General features: G+C 42.1%; 1 protein-coding gene across 1 annotated transcript in view; it reads right to left on the reverse strand.

Annotated features, from left to right (window-relative positions):
- LOC141141099 (vomeronasal type-2 receptor 26-like) overlaps positions 1 to 19,969 on the reverse strand; it is a 77,352-nt gene extending 57,383 nt beyond the window's left edge. The window contains exons 1-3 of the mRNA XM_073628809.1: positions 19,930 to 19,969; positions 18,210 to 18,396; positions 11,678 to 11,969 (exon numbers count right to left, since the gene is read on the reverse strand). Coding sequence (XP_073484910.1) covers positions 11,678 to 11,969; positions 18,210 to 18,396; positions 19,930 to 19,969 — 519 coding nt within the window. The remainder of the gene's footprint in view (positions 1 to 11,677; positions 11,970 to 18,209; positions 18,397 to 19,929) is intronic.
- Positions 19,970 to 23,031: the final 3,062 nt, after the last annotated feature.

Below are 23,031 nucleotides of genomic sequence, written 5' to 3' on the forward strand. Positions count from 1 at the left end.
AAATATTTCCATATAACACTTTCATCCACTAATGGTTATATAATTTTATAACATTAGGTTTACATTTTCCTCCTTTATGTGATCCAGTATTGGGCGGTAATTTTGAGGCCCAATATTTGGGGTTCGGAGTATTTAATATCTACCCTCGGTTTAATTTTCACTTTAGAGGTGAAATTTTGATATGACCACAATAATATTCTTGTCCAACTAAGATAAAAATATTCCCTTTTGTCTCTGATTTTTATTGGACATCTTATTTTTTAATTTGGGTGGTATGCTTCACTCAATGTCTTTCAAATTTACAGCTTTGAAAGCGAGGCTTGAACTGCATTTTTCCATTATGGTTTACAGAGCCATTTTAGTGGTGAGTAGAGGCCGACGTCTTTGCTTCTCTCGCCATTTTGATGGCGCACAGAATTTAATGTCTGTCCATCCAGAGGATTATGACTGTTGGGCAGCGAAGTGATATATGAGTTGTAACCGCTTCTGCCGTATACCGCATCGTAGCAAGGCCTCAGACACAGTACCTCTAGTGGTAATGCAATGCATGGCAATACGCAGATTGCACACCGCTGTGTTATTTTTTAAAATGACGCGTGACTCCATATCATTGATACTAATACATTTCAGAGAGAGGTTTGCACCGCATGCCTCAGAGCCATTTTGGCTAAGACTGGAAGTGAGTAAATTCACATTAGATTGCCTGAAAGCTGTTGCTCATTAAGGGGTACACAAATACTGTATATATATATATATATATATATATATATATATATATATATATATATATACGCAGTGGCCGCAGTTGACAGGCACCCCAGATGATGTCTTATTAGACGAAATGCATCGGGACGGGCTCTGCTAATTCCACTGCATCACTTTCCTTACTTTTTATTGCAAAGCGCTTTTTATCTTCACCAAATGTGAGTGTTCCCTTTTTATATACAATAAATGTCTTTTATTGAAATGGAATTACACTATGTGGCCTATTCCTTCTTCTTCCTATAATACACATCATTTGGGGTAAATTTTCTGATCCATCCTTTGGCCATCATCCCTCCGGTGGGCATCCATTCGGAAGTAGTGCTGCGAAGGACCTCACGAATCTTATCTCCCATTGGATGCTGTATGTGCCAATGAAAGATTTCCCTGCGTGTATTACACCACAAGCCTTACTGACTCATTAAGCGTATGCCTAGTTGGGTCCAACTTTTCCGGTAAACCTTATATATATCGGTGGTGGATTATCTACTAACAAAGTTTCTGCACAAAGTTTTTCAAGTCACCATGTCCTCATATATAGTTGTTCATGGACTTTGATGTTCACTCATGAATGCACATATTCTCTTTTTGCTTCACAGTATTTTTTCATTATTGTTTGTTCACTTTTGGTCTATGTGACTGTATGGGGATTGTATGACCTTTCCATCATAGAACATAGATTTACATTTGCTATTAGCACTTCTTTTACTTGCATATGAGGTCACTTGCCTGTTATACCATACAGCTGGTGGTGTGCTGCTGGTAGATGACCTGCAAGGACCTGTGACACCCTTTACTATACCATCATCCCTGTTAGTGGAGGCTGCTGAGAGGTCATGGAATATAGTGGGGTTAGACATAAGAGGTAAGGAGTAAGGAGGAGAAGATTGTGTCCCTTGTGTGTGGCTTTTAGGTGCTCTTGCCAATGGGCTGAGTGGAGGGAGGTAGACATGTGCAGAATAGAAACATTTGTTTTGTTTCGTTTCAGATAGATTCGTTATGTTACTAATTTAGTTTTGTTATGGAATTTGTTTAGTTTGGTTTCAGAAATCGTTTCGTTTTTGGTAAATTTTGTTTTCGTTAAAATTAATTTAATTTATTAATTTTCTAACAAATTCCAACTTTTCAGAAAGATTAGAATTCGGATCAGTCAAAAAAATGATCGACTGATTTGAGTTCTGTGTGAAGAAATAACTGGTTGTTAAGCAGCAGGCCGGGAAGCCGGCCACCCACATCCTTAGCAACCAGGAGTCATCATCTGTCGGCGGGCTTCCCCACTGAAAGATGAATGTAAGCATAAAGAAAAAATAAATAGAAAAATGTTAAAAAAAGGGCGTAAGGCCCCCCCCCTTCGGGTCTGGTATGGATTTTAAGGGGAACCCCGTGCCAAAAACATAAAAAAAAGAAACAGTATGGGGTCCCCCCAAAATCCATACCAGATAATTATCTGAGCATGCTTGGGGGGATGGTTGCTTTGGGGCAGGGGGGGGTTCTGCACCCCCCTAAAGCAACTTGTCCCCATGTTGATGGGGACAAGGGCCTCTTCCTGACAACCTTGGGCTGTGGTTGTCAGGGTCTGCAGGTTGGGGGCTTATTGGAATCTGGAAGCACCCTTTAACAAGGGGCCCCCCTAGGTCCCGCCCCCCCTATGTGAATGGGTTTTGGGTACATCAAACCCATACCCATTCACCCAAAAAAATTAAAAAGTGAAAAAAAAACTGTTATATATGTATATAATATTTAACTATTTATATTTGTATTTATCGGCGTATAACACGCACTTTTCCCCCCTGAAAATAGGGGGCAAATCAGGGGTGCGTGTTATATGCCGACAGCATACTTCGGAGAGAAAGGAGGGGAATGAGCGCCGCCGGAATATACTTGTTGCCATCTCCTCTCCACTCGGCTCTCACTCAGCTCTCACTCGGCTCTCAAGTCACACACACAGTCCTGCCTCCGCCACCGGCATTGGACCAGTGTTCTGTCTATCACAGGAGCTGGTCCAATGCCGATGGTGGAGGCGGGACTGTGTGTGTACCAGAAAAATTATAAAATACCGCGCTTCCCTACACCCCCCAAGCTGCAGTCCTAATCCTCAGGTAAAAGAATCAAGTAAGTATAGCAATAACAAGAACTGCGCTAAAAAAGTAAATAAATTAAATTGAATTAAAATAAATTAAAATAAATGGATGCACAAAATAACTCAGAAAATGTATTGCATTCCCCTATTAATCACATCTGTGAACCCAAGTAACAACACAATACCAATCAGATATCTTGATATATCAGAAATTATCGTGAAGCACTTAATTCAAAATAGACAAGTGACAGAAATCCAAAAAGTCTGTGACAATAGAAATGGCTCAGGAAATCAGCAGTCCTTAGTGCAAAACAAATCCACCGATAGTGATTGAAGACTTTTAGTGAAAAAGCATCTCGTGAACAAAATCCACCACCTATAACAATATGTGCTTACCAGAGGTAAGCTATAATGGAGCTTATGTTCGAAATCCACTCCGTGGGGACACCAACATCGATCTCGGCATGGAGGAGGAACACCCGAAACTCACCAATAGAAGGGTCGATTATTCAGCAATGGACACCTGCATTAAAGTTAGGGAAGAGGCTAAGCGGAGAGACTCCATTGATCCTGAATGTAAGAAGATGCTTAATGTCCAAGTGTGTCTGTATTGGTCTGTTGGGAATCCCTAGAGAAGCCAGCAATTGTCCACCATGAGTAGGAGCACTGTGACTCAGAGGAGCAGAGGGGTTATTTAACCCCTCTGCTCCTCTGAGTCACAGTGCTCCTACTCATGGTGGACAATTGCTGGCTTCTCTAGGGATTCCCAACAGACCAATACAGACACACTTGGACATTAAGCATCTTCTTACATTCAGGATCAATGGAGTCTCTCCGCTTAGCCTCTTCCCTAACTTTAATGCAGGTGTCCATTGCTGAATAATCGACCCTTCTATTGGTGAGTTTCGGGTGTTCCTCCTCCATGCCGAGATCGATGTTGGTGTCCCCACGGAGTGGATTTCGAACATAAGCTCCATTATAGCTTACCTCTGGTAAGCACATATTGTTATAGGTGGTGGATTTTGTTCACGAGATGCTTTTTCACTAAAAGTCTTCAATCACTATCGGTGGATTTGTTTTGCACTAAGGACTGCTGATTTCCTGAGCCATTTCTATTGTCACAGACTTTTTGGATTTCTGTCACTTGTCTATTTTGAATTAAGTGCTTCACGATAATTTCTGATATATCAAGATATCTGATTGGTATTGTGTTGTTACTTGGGTTCACAGATGTGATTAATAGGGGAATGCAATACATTTTCTGAGTTATTTTGTGCATCCATTTATTTTAATTTATTTTAATTCAATTTAATTTATTTACTTTTTTAGCGCAGTTCTTGTTATTGCTATACTTACTTGGGACTGTGTGTGTGACTGCCGACTGAGAGCCGAGTAAACAGGAGATGGCAGCTCTGTGATTTCCTGCATTGAGAGATGGTGAGGCTTAATCAGGTAGCTGCCTTGATGGGGGAGATGGGCGCAGATCAGGCTGCAGATGGGCACATTTCAGGCTGCAGATGGGCGCAGATCAGGCTGCAGATGGGCGCAGATTTCAGCTGCATATGGGCACAGATCAGTCTGCACTGAAGCTGCAGATGGGTACTAATCAGGCTGCATTGATGCTCACAGACCATTATTTTGCTTCAAAGTGGTTTATTTTAAAAAAGACATTTTTTTCCTGAAACTTCCCTCTTAACCATTTAACAACCGGCCCATAGCCAAATGATGGCTACAGGGCGGTTGTTTAACTCTGGGAGGGCGTCCAGGGACATCCTCCCAGAATTCGGCTCTCGCGCGCCCCCTAGGGCGCGCCCTCAAGAGCATCCGTGACCAGAGGACCCGGCGCATCACGGATCCCGGTTAATGGACGCTGATCGCGGCCGTTTACCATGTGATCGCGCCGTCATTTGACGTCATTTGATCACATGTAAACAAACCGGCGTCATCTGATGACACCGGTTCCTCTCCTCCCCTCCTGTGTACCGATCGGTACACTGTGAGCGGAGAGGGGGATGGATGGATGGCTGCAGCGTTGTGGGCTGCATCTGCAGTGCCCACAGCGCTGCACAGAGACATCCAGCCATCCATCCATCCATGCTCAGCCATCCCTCACTGCTCTGCAATGCCCCACAATACTCTGCCATACCCCTGCAATGCCCCGAAATACCCCGCAATACTCTGCCATACCCTGCAATGCCCCGAAATACCCAGCAATACTCTGCCATACCCTGCAATGCCCCGAAATACCCCGCAATACTCTGCCATACCCTGCAATGCCCGAAATACTCTGCCATACCCTGCAATACCCCGAAATACCCCGCAATACTCTGCCATACCCTGCAATACCCCGAAATACTCTGCCATACCCTGCAATACCCCGAAATACCCCGCAATACTCTGCCATACCCTGAAATACCCCGCAATACTCTGCCATACCCTGCAATACCCCGAAATACCCCGCAATACTCTGCCATACCCCGCAATGCCCCGAAATACCCTGCAATACTCTGCCATACCCTGCAATACCCCGAAATACCCCACAATACTCTGCCATACCCTGCAATGCCCCAAAATACCCCGCAATACTCTGCCATACCCTGCAATACCCCGCAATACTCTGCAATACCCCACAATACTCTGCCATACCCTGCAATACCCTGCAATACCCCACAATACTCTGCAATACCCCAAAATACCCCGCAATACTCTGCCATACCCTGCAATACCCCGCAATACTCTGCCATACCCTGCAATACCCCGCAATACTCTGCAATACCCCGAAATACCCCGCAATACTCTGCCATACCCTTCAATACCCCAAAATATCCCGCAATACTCTGCAATACCCCGCAATACCCAGCCATACTCTGCAATACTCAGTGATACCCAGCCATACTCTGCAATACTCTGCCATACCCAGCCATGCTCTGCAATACCCCGCAAAAATCTGCAATACTCTGCCATAACCCGCAATACTCTGCCATACCCAGCCATACTCTGCAATACCCCGCAATACCCAGCCATACTCTGCAATACTCGGTGATACCCAGCCATACTCTGCCATACCCAGTCATACTCGGCGATACTCTGCAATACCCAGCCATGCTCAGCCATACTCGGCCATGCTCAGCCATACTCGGCCATGCTCAGCCATGCTCAGCCATACCCAGCCTCTGTATGTGGCCAGGCTGTGGAAGTCTCACACATGTATCGCCGTACTCAGGAGGAGTAGGAGAATCTATTTTGGGGTGTCATTTTTGGTATGTACATGCAATGTGTTAGAAATATTGTATAAATGGACAACTTTGTGTTAAAAAAAAAAAATGTGTTTGAACCACTTCCCGCCTTCCGTCATACGACGTCCTTGACTTAGTGTGGGGATATCTGAATGATGGGTGCAGCTACAGGCATCATTCAGATATCAGCTTTTTCAGCTGGTGATTCCCTACACCATAAGAATGATCATAGTGGCTGTTACACTGCTTGATCATTCTTACGGGAGGCGAGAGGGGACGTCCCCCCCTCCCACCGCCCTCTGGTGCTTCTACCGACTCACCGCTACGATCAAAGCCAGGATTTTTTTTTTTTTTTATTTCAGGCTTCCTAGCCTAGAGGTGAGATGTGGGGTCTTATTGACCCCATATCTCACTGTAAAGAGGACCTGTCATGCCATATTCCTATTACAAGGGATGTTTACATTCCTTGTAATAGGAATAAAAGTGATCAAAAAAATTTTTTTGGGGAAAAAAGTGTCAAACTAAAAATAAAAAAGTAAAATGAACAATAAAAAAAAAAAAAAAAAAAATTTTAAAGCGCCCCTGTCCGTGTGCTCGCATGCAGAAGCGAACGCATACGTAAGTCCCGCTCACATATGAAAACGGTGTTCAAACCACACATGTGAGGTATCGCTGTGATCAGTAGAACGAGAGCAATAATTTTGGCTCTAGACCTCCTCTGTAACTCAAAATTTGTAACCAGTAAAAAATTTTAAAGCGTCGCCTATGGGGATTTTTAAGTAGCAAAGTTTGGCGCCATTCCACAAGCATGTGCAATTTTGAAAGGCGACATGTTAGGTATCTATTTACTTGGTGTAACTTCATCTTTCATATTATGCAAAAACATTGGGCTAACCTTACTGTTTTGTTTTTTTTTTTAAGCAAAATTTTTTTTTCCAAAAAAAACGCGTTCGAAAAATTGCTGCGCAAATATCGTGCAAGATAAAAAGTTGCAATGACTGCTATTGTATTCTCTAGGGTCTTTGCTAAAAAAACATATATAATGTTTTGGGGTTCTATGTAATTTTCTAGCAAATAAATGATGATTTTTACATGTAGGAGAGAATTGTCAGAATTGGCCTGGGTGCTCCAGAACGCCTGAAGGTGCTCCCCTGCATGTTGGGCCTCTGTATGTGGCCACGCTGTGTAAAAGTCTCACACATGTGGTATCGCCGTACTCGGGAGTAATAGTAGAATGTGTTTTGGGGTGTAATTTGTGGTATGCATATGCTGTGTGTGAGAAATAACCTGCTAATATGACAATTTTGTGAAAAACAAAAAAAAAAAACTTGATTTTGCAAAGAATTGTGGGAAAAAATGACAACTTCAAAAAACTCACCATGCATCTTTCTAAATACCTTGGAATGTCTTCTTTCCAAAAAGGGGTCATTTGGGGGGTATTTGTACTTTACTGGCATGTTAGACCCCATTCACACAGGGGCAACACGACTTCCAGCACGACTTTGGGAGGCAACTTGGACACGACTTGAGTATGAATCACAGCACGACTTGGGGCAACTTACAACACAACTTGAAGTCGCCTCCAGGACAGGGAACTTTACAAGTGGCCAATCAGAGCTTATCAGCTGTGTGTGAGAAGGAGGGGGCTGGCTGTTTAGTGGAGGAAATTACTTTCTGTTTCCTTTCTGCTTCCTATAAAGTTGCCTCAGTATGAACAGTGATCAGACTTGGAGGCAACTTCCATTGAAATCAATAGGTACAAGTTGCCTTCAAGTTGGATTGAAGTAGTACAGGAACCTTTTCTGAAGTCAGAGCGACTGCAGTAGTGTGCATTAAGACAGATCCATTCACTTACATTGATTTATTCATGTAGCGCGACTTGAGGCGACTTGAGGCGAGGGCGACTTGAAGTCGGATCCAAAGTTGCCCCTGTGTGAATGGGCTCTTAGGGTCGCGAGAAATATGATAGGCCATCAGTACTTCAGGTGTGATCAATTTTCAGATATTGGCACCATAGCTTGTGGACGCTATAACTTTCACAAAGACCAAATAATATACACTAATTTGGGTTATTTTTACCAAAGATATGTAGCGGTATAAATTTTGGCCAAAATATATGAAGAAAAATTACTAATTTTCAAAATTTTATAACAGAAACGAAGAAAAATGTATTTTTTTACAGATTTTTCTGTCTTTTTTCTTTTATAGCGCAAAAAATAAAGAACCCAGTGGTGATTAAATACCACCAAAAGAAAGCTCTATTTGTGTGAAAAAAAGGACAAAAATTTCATATAGATACAGTGTTGCATGACTGAGTAATTGTCATTCAAAATGTGAGAGCACCAAAAGCTGAAAATTGGTCTGGTTATTAAGGGGGTTTAAGTGCCCAGTGGTCAAGTGGTTAAATTGGGGTGTGTGTTATACGCAGATAAATACATAAATATTTTTTACTTTATGCTATAATAAATATATATTTATGTATACTCTGCTACATATTTTTGGTAAAAATATAGCAATAATCGTATATTGATTGGTTTGTGCAAAAGTTATAGCGTCGACAAAATAGGGGATAGGCTTATGGCCTTTTTGGTATTTTATTTTTTTGACTAGTAATGGCAGCGACCTTCGATTTTTAGCAGGACTGCGACATTGCGGCGGACATATCGGACACTTTTGACACTTTTTTGGGACCATTGGCATTTATACAGTGATCAGTGCTATAAAAATGCACTGATTACTGTGTAAATTTCACTGGCAGGGAAGGGGTTAACACTAGGGGGTGATCAAGGGGTTAACTGTGTTCCCTCATGTGTGTTTCTAACTGTGGGGGGATGGGACTGACTGGACAAGGAGACAGATCGCTGTTCCTAATTTCTAGGAACAGCAGACATGTCTCTCCTCCCCTGTAAGAATGGGGATTTGTGTGCTTACATATACAGATCCCCATTCTAGCTCTCCTGCCCACGATCGCAGGTGGCCGGCGGAAGTCGCGGCTGCTGGCCACGTGCATCGGGTTCCCCACTGTGCAGCGGGCACTCGCGAGCACCTGCTATGGCTGTTTAGAAGAGCCGACTTACTAGTACAGCGATTCGTGGGAACGAGCCGACCTGCCGTCACATAATGGCGGCGGCTGGTCGGCAAGTGGTTAAACACTGTGCTACACTGACACACTACACTGACACACAATACCAACACAAAACTAACACTCTACACTCAAAATCACAACAATTAAACACACTAACTGCTAGTTGCAAACTGAGCTGTGCTCTATCCCCGCTCCGACACAATAATACAAGAGCTGGCTATGGGAAGTTACCTTTTATAGTGTGGGATGGGACTATGAGCACTGAGCCGTGATTGAAGAAGGTAACCATCACTTTCTCCATTCAGAGCGCTGACAGTCCTAATTGGCATCATCCAATTACTGCCCTGGAATGCACTGTGAAGTGCGTATTGCATTGTGGGAGAACATCCCGCCGAGCTACCCACAAATTCTGATGTTCGCTGAAGCGGCAAACAGGCGAAGTTCAGGCCAAACTTCTGCTCAGCTTGAACTGTTCACCCAACACTATCTGAATCTCTTCTCTACATCTGCTTAAAGTCCAGAATTTATAAAGCTTGCCTGATAAATATATATAATTTTGCTTCTTTTCACATTAAAACAAAAATACCCTAATTGTTTTTGACTCCAGACTTCCTGCTCAATACCTTAGAAAAGGTGGACTTTCTAAAAAGTCCTGGAAGCTGTGGTACAAATGTTTTAATTATTTCCATCTTCCATTTCTGAAATACGATAAAAAATTTTTAATTTTCAGATGTGATATGCTCACTCTGCCTCATCTTAGGGATGTAAGGTTTGTGGTTTTTATGTGTTTTGGCACACTCTGGGTTGACATTTTGTTAAACTTTGTGCAAAATACAGTGTAGTACTGAAAAGATGATCACATTCTATGCTAAGTGACTTGTTTTTACACGGTTTGACATTATATAAATAATTTTTAAAAACAATATATTTTTTTTTGAATTGTTTGATAGCCTATTAACCTAGAAAATGGCCATCACTGATTCCTAGGATTTGGTTCTCATTGATTTTAATGCAGACTTGTACAGTGCCTTAAAAAAAGTATTTATACCCCTTGAAATGTTCCACACTTTTTCATGTTACAACCAAAAACGTAAATGTACTTTTTTGGAATTGTATGTGTTACACCAACACAAAGTGGCACATCATTTGGAAGTGGAAGGAAAATGATAAATGGTTTTCAACATTTTTTACAAATAAATATGTGAAAAGTGTGGCGTACATTTGTATTCAGCCCCCTTTACAATGATACCCCTAACTAAAATCTAGTGGAACCAATTGCCTTCAGAAGTCACCTAATTAGTAAATAGAGTCCACCTGTGTGTAAGTTGTTCTCAGTATAAATACTGTTCTGTGAAGCCCTCAGAGGTTTGTTAGAGAACCTTAATAAAAAAAACAGCAACATGAAGGCCAAGGAACACACCAGACAGGTCAGGGATAAAGTTGTGAAGAAGTTTAAAGCAGGGTTAGGTTATAATTAAATATCCCAAGCTTTGAACAATTTACAGAGCACTGCTCAATCCATCATCCCAAAATGGAAAGAGTATGGCACAACTGCAAACCTACCAAGACATGGCCGTCCACCTAAATTGACAGTCCGGGCAAGGAGAGCATTAATCAGAGAAGCAGCCAAGAGACCCATGGTAACTCTGGAGGTGCTGCAGAGATCCACAGCTCAGGTGGGAGAATCTGTCCACAGGACAACCTTTAGTCGTGCTCTCCACAAATCTGGCCTTTATAGGAGAGTAGCAAGAAGAAAGCCATTGTTGAAAGAAAGTTATAAGAAGTCCTGTTTGCATTATGTGAGAAGCCATGTGGGGGACACAGCAAACATGTGGAAGAAGGTACTCTGGTCAGATGAGACCAAAATTTTACTTTTTGGCATAAAAGCAAAACTCTATATTTGGTGGAAATCTAACACTCCACATCACCTTGAACACACCATCCCCATTATGAAACATGGTGGTTGCAGCATCATGTTGTGGGGATGCTTTTCTTTAGCAGGGACAGGGAAGGTGGTCAGAGTTGATGGGAAGATAGATGGAGCTAAATACAGGGCAATCTTATGCCCCGTACACATGGTCGGATTTTCCAAAGAAAAATGTTTGATGGGAGCTTTTTGTCGGAAATTCCGGCCTTGTGTCGGCTCCATTGGACAGTTTCCATCGGAATTTCCATTGCACAAAATTTAAGATCTGGTTTGCAAATTTTCCGACAACAAAAGCCGTTGTTGGAAATTCTGATCGTGTGTACACAATTCCTTTTCCCATATTTATTTGTAAAAAAATGTTGAAAACCATTTATCATTTTCCTTTCACTTCACAACTATGTGCCACTTTGTGTTGGTCTATCACATAAAATCCCAATAAAATAAATTTACGTTTTTGGTTGTAACATGACAAAATGTGGAAAATTTCAAAGGGTATGAATATTTTTCAAGGCACTGTAAAGGTACTGGCAAGTCCACAATGAACAGCAATGTGTAAAACAAGAGTTACAGAGGTAAAATGTCTATACCTGAGTGTAGCGATACAGGGCCAGTATCTGGGCTATGTTAACTGTGGTTACAGAGTTTTGGTCTCCAATAAAACCAGCTAAATTGGCACGTTTCCTACAGGAATAATTTGGCACCGTCTGTCCGGGTCCAGATAAAGTCTGTAAGACACTTTTCACAGCTTTCCTATTGTCAGAACATGAATCGTACATATGATATCCCAGACTAATATTAGGTAAAATTGTTGGGTCTTTATTAATTTTATCAATGGCAAACTGGATAGTCAGAAAATATCGGTAATACGGAGGCATTGGCCTAGGGGAAACAAACATAATTTTGATTAGTTATATGTTTGTTGCACAATATGACAAATAATACTGTTTTATGAAATGTAATTTAAATCTCACGGAGAGTCAATGGAGCAACTAATAAATGAAAATGTTCTTACATTCTAATGCCCCGTACACACGGTCGGATTTTCCGACGGAAAATGTGTGATAGGACCTTGTTGTCGGAAATTCCGACCGTATGTAGGCTCCATCACACATTTTCCATCGGATTTTCCGACACACAAAGTTTGAGAGCAGGCTATAAAATTTTCCGACAACAAAATCCGTTGTCGGAAATTCCGATCGTGTGTACACAAATCCGGCGGACAAAGTGCCACGCATGCTCAGAATAAATAAAGAGATGAAAGCTATTGGCCACTGCCCCGTTTATAGTCCCGACGTACGTGTTTTACGTCACCGCGTTTAGAACGATCGGATTTTCCGACAACTTTGTGTGACCATGTGTATGCAAGACAAGTTTGAGCCAACATCGGTCGGAAAAAATCCTAGGATTTTGTTCTCGGAATGTCCGAACAAAGTCCGACCGTGTGTACAGGACATAAGTCTGAGCACTAGGGATGGGCCGAACACCCTCCGTTCGGTTCGCACCAGAACATTCGAACAGGCAAAAAATTTGTTCGAACACTCGAACACCGTTAAAGTCTATGGGACACGAACATGAAAAATCAAAAGTGCTAATTTTAAAGGCTTATATGCGTGGTATTATCTTAAAAAAAAGTGTTTGGGGACCTGGGTACTGCCACAGGGGACATGTATCAATGCAAAAATTTTTTTTAAAAACTGACGTTTTTTCGGGAGCAGTGATTTTAATAATGCTTAAAGTGAAAGATTAAAAGTGTAATATGCCTTTAAATTTTTTACCTGGGGGTGTCTATAGTATGCCTGTAAAGTGATGCATGTTTCCCGTGTTTAGAACAGTCTGACAGCAAAATGACATTTCTAAGGGAAAAAATGTCATTTAAAACTACTCGCTATAATGAATTGTCGGTCCGGCAATACACATAAAAGTTCATTGATAAAAATGGTATGGGGTTCCCCCACAGGGGAGCCCCGATCCAAAATGTAAAAAAAAAATGCGTGGGGGTCCCCACAAATTCCATACCAGGCCCTTCAGGTCTGGTATGGATATTAAGGGGAACCCCGCGCCAAAATAAAAAAAAATGGCGTGGGGTCCCCCTCAAAATCCATACCAGACCCTTATCCGAGCACGCAATTTGGCAGGCCGCAGGAAAAGAGGGGGGGACGAGAGAGCGCCCCCCCCTCCTGAACCGTACCAGGCCACATGCCCTCAACATTGGGAGGGTGCTTTGGGGTAGCCCCCCAAAGCACCTTGTCCCCATGTTGATGGGGAGAAGGGCCTCATCCCCACAACCCTTGCCCAGTGGTTGTGGGAGTCTGTGGGCGAGGGGCTTATCGGAATCTGGAAGCCCCCTTTAACAAGGGGACCCCCAGATCCCGGCCCCCCCTGTTTGAAATGGTAACGGGTACATCGTACCAGTACTATGTCACAAATAAAGTGTGAAAATGGTAAAAAAAAACACACACCGTGGGAGAAGTCCTTTATTAAAAAATAAAAAAATAAAACTGTCCCACGTAGTCCATTCACCTCCGCCAATGGACCTAAAGCACGGGGACATCCCTATGGCTTCCCCCGTAGCGTCAGAGGGGGGCAGGGCACCGTGTGGTCCTGCCCACAGTTTTAAAAGAGCTGTCACCTGCGAGGACTCGTCATATGGCGTGTGTCTCCCATGGAGGCAGATCTTCTTTATTTTTTTAAACACTTTTTATGACAATAACTTGCATATTAACCTTTAAAATTAACACTTTTGATTTCTCCCATAGACTTTTAAAGGGTGTTTCGCGGCTTTCGAATTTGCCGCGAACACCCCAAATTGTTCGCTATTTGGCAAACGGGCGAACAGCCAATGTTCGAGTCGAACTCATGTTCGACCCGAACATAAAGCCCATCCCTACTGAGCACATACAAAGTAAGCCATATCAACCGGAACACTGGAATAGGAGCAATTTCCCTAGCACTGATTTGACATGATTTGATTTATTGTATCTCTGCGTTTTTAGTGCTTTTATTGTAGGAGTTGCAGATGACTGCATTCCCCACTCCTACACAGCCAGGCTGATAGGATTTTCTAGCTTTCATCCAGAGACAAAGAACATTCTTTGAGCTTGCTTTTTATGTTTTAGTAAGGGATAATAAGTTGGATGGGTAATATGAATTATGGGATGCCAACAAACTCAGGGACAACTTCCTATCTATGTACAACTTCTGATTTGTTTCTTCACTCCACAGCACTGACAATCTTTACATGGAAAGATGCAACAGCCCCTTACAGACTAGGAACTCTCAGTCCCTTTTGAATTAGCACAAAGTGTTGTGAACAGCATCCTAGAGTATCTCCAACTACCTTGTAGACACGGATCCCAGCTCTACCCACAGCAGGAAATTACAGCTCCCATGGCTGCATTTTCACCAGTCTACCCAACTGAATTTTCACCAGAAATCTCCGAGGGCATGTTTAGGGATGATTTAAGCACACCGCTATCTTCCAGAGAGATCTGCTACGTGTGGCAGTCACTCCCCTTGTAAGTCCTTGACGGTGCTGTAGTACTCACACTGTCCTCCTTGCTCCCGCTGCCTCTCAGGAAAGACTCCTTCCAAACTGCTTCTGTTGTAGGACCCTTCCAGGCCAGCACCTGAGCCACATCCCAAGGCTGAACACTCCCCTCTCAGACAAGGGGATTCACCTCAAGGGCAACCGACAGTCCCTTCAGCACTCCATTTCTATATTCCCCCCGACTCCCCTGCCAGCATTACTCATCCATACTTAAGGACTGGCCAGACCACCCTGCCAGGCCCACCCCCTGGGTATTGGCCAAGCTCCCCTGAGTATGCAGGATAACCCTCCTAGCCGCTGCCCTCTAGTTTCTAGAATATTCTCCAGAACTTTGCAGGGGGAGGCACCAGAGACTTGCCTGAATAAGTCACCCAGCCCTGACTGGAAGTAAACCCATGACCCAATTTAAGACTCACAGGGTAAGCATGAGTCAACCATACAAGTCAACCATACATTTTCTTACACTATCACTAGTAGCACACCAGACGTGTTACATTAATTTACACATTGTGGGACAGTTTTGACCCATAGATTTTGCAAGCAAGCAACTGATTTGTTCAAATTCCAACCTGAATCAACATTCTTTACAATCTCATCAGAGAATTAAAAAAAAAAAAAAGAAAACAAAAAGGACAGATGTATAAAAAATATCCAATAGATTGATAGAAAAAAACAGGGGACATCTCTTTGTGGGTAGGACACTGCCCTTCTGGTACATGAAGGGTGTGAATAAGGTTCAGGAGGGTAGAATTTTCAGAATGAAGCTAATATAAATAACTTGGGTACAGGGATATATTATTTAGTCTGTGTGAAAGTTAAAGAGTCGACAAGCTATGGTATATACAGTATATGTGAAACTTATCAACCCTGATGTTATGGCTGCCTATATAATTTATTGAGGCCCTAAAATGCCAGGACAGTACTAACAACCCCAAAGTAACCAATGTTTAGAAAGTAGTAGTCAAAGTAATTTATTAGAAGGATTATTTAGTAGAAGCATTGTGAGTTTTTTGAAGTTGTAATTTTTTGCCACAATTTTTTGGAAAACAAAGAATGTAAATAAATTTGATTTTACAAATTTACAATGTTTACAATGTTGTAATTTTAACAAGTTATTTCTTACAAAAATCATAGGCATATTTACAATTAAACTTCAAAACACATTACATAGTTACATATAGTAGGCAAGGTTGAAAAAAGACACAAGTCCATCAATTCCAACCTATATGTGTGATTTTATGTCAGTATTACATTGTATATCCCTGTATGTTATGGTCTTGGTCACATTTTAACTGCTTAGATGCATAGAGGGGCCCAAAATCCAAGAAGCACCTTAAGGGCTTTCAAGGAGTATAACACATATGTGAGACTCTTTTGCACTAAGTTTTACACAAAGTTGTAAATGAAGATACTTCTACCACACAGCATAGACATACTTAGTATCACACCCCAAAACACATTCTGATACTACTCTTGAGTATGGGGATTCAATATATTTGAAACTTTTTAGGAGCCTAGCTGTAAAGAGAGGCCCAAAATCAGAGGAGCACTTTCAGGCTTGCAAGAGGTATAAGTTATGCATCTAAATTCCTGACAACCTATCGCATTTTGAAGGCCCTGGAGCATTAGGAAAGTCAAAATACCCACAAGATTACAATATATATTAGAAACAACACCCAAACTTATTTTTTATATATAAGAACTATAGTGAATATTTTAAAGATTTAATTTTTCTGCCACAAGCTTTTGTAAAATGCAGGGGAAAAAAATGAAAATTTATTTTTTACTCAAAGTTATAAAATAATAAGAAATGTATACTAAACAGCATAGGAATAGTTGAGGAATTACACCTCAAAACACATTCTGCTACTCTTTATCAGTATGGGAATACCACATGCGTGAGACTTCTCAGCCTAGCCACATAGAGGGGCCTAAAATTCAAGGAACACCTTTAGGCTTTCAAGGGGCATAATTAAGTATTTCCTGACTTTTTTGGAAGCCCTGGACCAGGACAGTGAAAAAACTAAATTTCCACATATTGGAGAGTAAACAATCCCAAAGTATTTTTAAGAGGAATGAGGAGTCTTTTGAAGATTTCACGTTTTTGAAAAATGTGGAAAGAAAATGAAAATTGATTTTTTTACAAAAAGTTGGCAATTTAATAAGATTTTTTTCACTCACAGCATGGGCATAGATTTTTACCCCAAAATGCATTTTGCAACTCCTTTCAAGTATGAGGATACCACATTTGTGAGACTTTTTTAATGTTTGGTCTTATTATGTAACAGGCCTTATATCTCGTGTATCACAAAAATCAACCAATTTTATCAAAAGCAGTGTGCTCTAATGGTCACCTCTGTACCAGTGGTCAGGCAATATAGCTTAGTGTATCGTCACCTATAACAGTCGCCATTCTTATAAACCAAGCAAGCCTAGCCTACTGGTACATGGCTGCCCCAGGAATGCCATGTTTACTGGCCAGGAGGTACAAAAGGCTAAAAAGAAGAACAAAAGCGTTTCCAGGAGCAGGAGTACATACGGTACCCCACCTGCATCCAGGAAGAAGCTCCTATCTGGTCATTTATGTGCAATGGCTGAATGAGCAGCAGTTAAATAACATGCCTAGGGGGTGTCCTAATCCGGCTTGTGATGGTGCATCTCTGTAATGTACAGAAAGTGCTTCAGCAGCACTGCCATTTACAAAGGAAAAATGTTGGACCTCATGGAAAAACAATGCATGGATTCCCCCCTGTGAATCCATACCAGACCCTTAATCTGAGCATGCAGCCTGGCTTGCCAGACAATGGGGATGAGGAGCCCTCCTCAACCATACCAGGCCACATGACCTCAACATGGGGGGGGTGCCTTGTCAGGAGTGAAAAGGGTCTCATCCCCTTGTGAATAGGGGGCTTATTGGAATCTGAAAGCCCCTTTTAATAATTGGAGTTTGAGGTACCACCCCCCCCAACACACACACACAGGAATAAGTATAGGGTTCATAGTATTTAATTTAAATCCTCAAAGATGTGCCTCCTTTTAAATCCATTATCAATCATGATATCCACCACCCACCAACTTGCTGAAAGAAAAAAACAACAACTCGACACACACAACTTATCATGACAGTACACATAGCCAGATGACAGCTCCCCATCAGTCGTCATCAGCTATATAAGGGAAGGTTTAGGAATAGCGGTGACATCAGACACACACACACACACTTAAGCAGATACAGTGACATATACAATTGGTAATTGTGGACAGCTCTCACATACACAATTAAGACACAATAGCAATCAAACAAGACAAATGCAAGCTTAAACTCTATGAGGTGTGTTCCAAAACCTTCCAAAACAGATGCATAATAATTTAGTAATAAAATCACTAAACCTCCCCTCTGGAATCTTGTTTTGTTCTCTATCATATTGTGAATACTCTTACAGATCAGAATACAGGTGATATAAAGAATTCTGCCGGTGTGATTGTGTGACTTCTCTGGAGCTGCACCCTGTGCACGTCCCTCTGTCTGATGTATAATATATGAAAATGATTAGAATCCCAATGCTGCTTACCTTAGGCATAACATCATACTGTTAATATAATCTCTCCTTGGTCCCATTGCTGACATAAAATTGTTCACAGTGAAAACCCCTCCAATGATAATGTCTCCATCTTGCACATATTCATAATCATCGAGGGCTCCAACGAGCTCCAGATGACAGGCCGGGAAAGGTCTCTGGATCTCCGAGCTACAAAGTACTACACACAGAAGGAACACACGGAGCAGTACTGTAGAGGAATAACAGGAGGACACAGCTTCAGATATGACACCCCTAGATAATGACATCAGATAATAATACCCCAACGTAAGACAGGAGATGATGAGTGGTCTGCATAGCTCAGGATCAGGCAACATGACACAGCACAGGGAGGGTGACTTGTTGGTGATAGTGATGGGATACAGTAATTCAGATCCTCTTTATATACACTATAGAGTGATTCAAGACAATTAATTCTTCATCTTAGTGTTTGTGCTGCAGACAGGTTTATCCTTTTACTGAAATAATGTTACTAAAAGAGTTCAGAGTAATAATATAACACTGTGATTCTCCAAATAAATTGACCCTTCATAGCCATCGTGTCAAGATAGAAATGTGAAAGCTACTTTTACAGATTTGTTTCTAAAAGTAAAGGTGTCTTCCCAATCCTGGTTTTATTACCTAATGAATAACTAACATGTGGGTGAGGGGGAGTACCAGAGTCTATAGGAGAACTGATTCCACTTCTCCCACCATAGCATGGTAACAGAGGTCCTTTTTATCTCCAACCATAACAAAGAGTGCTGGTTGTAGCTGGGTATTTTTCAAGTGGTGTATGTCCCTTGTTTCAAATAGCATTAATATGAGAAATGTGTGATGTGTTAATTGAAGTTAGCAGTAGTTGAGGAGAAAGTATGAAGCCCTTGAAGCTCCCAGTCTTATGAGTGGTCCAGAATCAAACATATCTAATTATGTGAGTGAGTGATGTTGTCTTCTCCACTCCATGTTTGGACTCCTGGGTTTGACACTGACAGTTCTCGTGATGCCCACACAGGACTCACATATTTTTGTTGTAGTCAACAGGATAGTGCCTTGTGGAACTGACTTTTGAGTTTTTCAAGTGTACAAGACTAAATAGACATACTGTATAAAGAACTGGTAGGTAGAGTCACAACTTCTCTCATTTCTTTGAGTGAACTGAAAAAACACAAGGAAACTGCTAAGCCTTTAGACACGTTTAGAGTACAGTTGTGTTGCCAAATATTGATTTAGCTATTCTCGTATTGATTTTTCTGCTATTGATATAGAGCTGCTTATATAGATATATTTGTTTACCTTTATTACCTGAGGGCAGTTCTACTTTGCTTAGTGTACTGCACTTTAATTGCCATTTATGCAAGTTCTTAATTATAGTCAAATAGTGTCTACCACTAAGCAAGTTTGTGTTCCTTCATTGCCTAGATCCTACAGTAAGGTGAAAGCTACTATATGCTGGTGTTGCTACGTACATTGAGGCGCAGAACAGGGAACCCAAAATTACCAAGCAGCTCCTTCGGGGGTAATGCTACATACATTACCCCAGTTTTGAGGGACAGGGGACCTAAACACTGCTGTGCTCAGGCAGCGTTAAGAGCCCTGTCTCATTTAAGCAGGTGACCAAACAGCTTATTTGCAGCATGACCTTATTTTAGAGGTGACATGACACCTTAATACTACTGTGGGTAGGCAGCGTTAAGAGCCCTGCCACACTCACCTCTTGCGTAACTTAAGACTTCTGGAGCTCCCCCCGTCATCCAATGAGGAGTGACATTGCGACCGCGCATGTCACCCCTCCCATCCACCGCACAAGGATCTCAAGCTGGGAAGGCCTGCTGTGTAGCTGATGGGTGTGAGTGGGACCTCATGTCTAAGTTTTGCCTAAGGCCTCAAGAAGCATAGAGCTGCCTCTGTTGTTAAAAGCCTAACACACTTGTGAATTCTACAGTGATGCATAAGCACATGACTTGGCAACACAGTCCAGTGGAAGCAGTACCCACCAAATTGGAATTTCCCTAGGTCCTGGTGGAGAAAAAAATGTTACAGAAGTATGCCTGGCATCTCAATGCCAGCTTAGCAAAGCTGCTGCCACTTCAACTGCTCCTACACAAGCAGATGTAAACTGCCCCCTTCTGTCATTGCATAGCACATGCTGAACCAAGATGGTGCGCACCCGTTCAATTCACTTTTCACAGATGGTTATCTTTGCCCTTTATCTTCACATGGAGGAAAATGTCTATATTGCCGGACCACACAGTTGGCAGCAGGATATACAGGACCACAGGAACTTGGTCCAGTAAGCATGGGCAGCAACTCAATATATCATTCATTGCATCAGTTTATCGTATGGTGCCTGGAAATAAAATAGATACAAATGCATACCATTTAACTTTGTGGTACTGCCTTGTTGTTTAATGGGAGCTGGTAGCAAGATCTTCCCCCTCCTCCTCAATGGTCTCATCCTCCTATAAAACTTCAGCATTAGGACCAGCAGGCTCCCCAAGTGCTCAAAAGTCTACCCAACTCCCCATAAAAACCCTTCCATGCAATGTTGTGGCTTTTATGTCTGAGTAAAAGTAGCCACAAAAGACTAGAGCTACTGGCATATCTCCAGGCCCAGGCGGAGAATGGGCTTACCCAACACCAGCTAAAGATTGGCAAGGCTGTATAATGATGATTAAACAAACCTGCTGTCCACCCTTTACCTGGGGAACCTGTGTTACATTTGAGATATATCTATCTATCTATCTCTACATATATATATCTAGATATATATATCTAGATATATCTAGATATAGATATATATATCTAGAGATAGATAGATAGATAGATAGATAGATAGATAGATAGATAGATAGATAGATAGATAGATAGATAGATAGATAGATAGGTAGATAAATATATATATATATATATATATATATATATATATATATATATATATATATATATATATATATATATATATATACACAGTATATACATTATATTAATAAAAGTATTGGAATGCCTGCCTTTACATGCACATAAATTTTAATGGCATCCCAGTCTATGTCAGTAAGGTTCAATATTGAGTTGGCCCACCCTTTGCAGCTATAACGGCTTCAACTCTTCTGGGAAGGCTGTCCACAAGGATTTAGTAGTGTGTCTATGGGAATGTTTGAACATTCTTCCAGAAGGGCATTTGTGAGGTCAGGCACTGATGTTGAACGGGAATGCCTGGCTCGCAGTCTCTGCTCTGCTTTGTTTTTCAGGGGTTGGGATTGGCCCCTTAGTTCCAGTCAAGGGAACTCTTAAAGAATCAGCATCCCAAGACATTTTGGACAATTTAATGCTCCCAACTTTGTGGGAACAGTTTGGGGATGGCCCCTTCCTGTTCCAACATGACTGTGCACCAGTGTAGAAAGCAAGGTCCATAAAAACAAGCATTAGCGAGTTTATAGTATGTGTGTGTGTGTGTCTGTATATAGATATATACTGTATACAGTATTTGTGTTTTTTAATTTCCTCAGACTTACATGGAAGACCCTGTTTGTTTGGTTGTTTTTATTAGAAGCAGGAAATCGGCTTACTTTTGAATGTTTGAGTGGATATCTCAAACAAATGCTTTGGGGACATTTACTCAACCTGTCTTCTAAAACAATGAGATACTATTGTATTTTGAGCTAAAGTCAGTTGGTAATTAAATACTGTATTTATCGGCGTATAACACGCACCAGCGTATAACACGCACCCCAATTTAGGAGGGAATTTTAAGGAAAAAAAAACTTTTAGCAGGGAAGTTGAAGGAAAAAAAACTTACATTTAAATGCCCATTATTGCAGCCTTCTCAGTGCAGCCTTGCCCCAGTGCAGCCATGTCAGTGCAGCCTTGTCAGTGCAGCCATGTCAGTGCAGCCATGTCAGTGCAGCCTTGTCAGTGTAGCCTTGTCAGTGCAGCCTTCCCCAGTGCAGCCATGTCAGTGCAGCCTTGTCAGTGCAACCTTCCCCAATGCAGCCATGTCAGTGCAGCCTTGTCAGTGCAGCCTTCCCCAGTGCAGCCTTCCCCAGTGCAGCCTTCGTCAGTGCAGCCTTCCCCAGTGCAGCCTGGTCAGTGCAGCCTTCCCCAGTGCAGCCTGGTCAGTGCAGCCTTCCCTAGTACAGCCTGGTCAGTGCAGCCTTCCCCAGTGCAGCCTGGTCAGTGCAGCCTTCCCCAGTGCAGCCTTGCATCCAGTGATCCCGGACCCCTGCCATCCTGTCTTTCAAAATCGCAGACCGCGATTTGAAAATGGCGCCGCCGGCGCCGAAATACACAGAGCCGGTCCTCGCTCTTCTCGGCGGCTCTCGTTTACTTTCAGCTCCACTCGTAGTCCCGAGCGGAGCTATCCGAACCTAGCCGAGTACACTCAGCTAGGTTCGGGCGGCGCTCGAGTGAAGACGAAAGTGGCCGAGAAGAGCCGAGGACCGGCACTGTGTATTTCGGCGCCGGCGGCTCCATTTTCAAATCGCGGTCGGCGATTTTGAAAATCTGGCAGCTCCGGATCGCAGGGGATTGGCGTATAACACGCACCCGCGATTTTCCCCTGATTTTAAGGGGAAAAAAGTGCGTGTTATACGCCGATAAATACGTTACTTCTATTGTTTTTTTTCCAGGTATTCTGATTATACAATGATTTCAGGTAAATAATGGTCAAAAATAGCTTGATCTTTTGACATATGACCTTTGGCATGTATGATAGGTAACGTTGCTTATGCAGAAGCCACTGAACTTCTGGCCCCCCTATTCCTGCACAGCCAGGCAACACACATTTCCAAGTCCATGGACTTATTTTTGTTGTTTT

This window comes from Aquarana catesbeiana, linkage group LG04, assembly GCF_042186555.1.
Source record: "Aquarana catesbeiana isolate 2022-GZ linkage group LG04, ASM4218655v1, whole genome shotgun sequence".
Taxonomy (NCBI): Eukaryota; Metazoa; Chordata; class Amphibia; order Anura; family Ranidae; genus Aquarana; species Aquarana catesbeiana.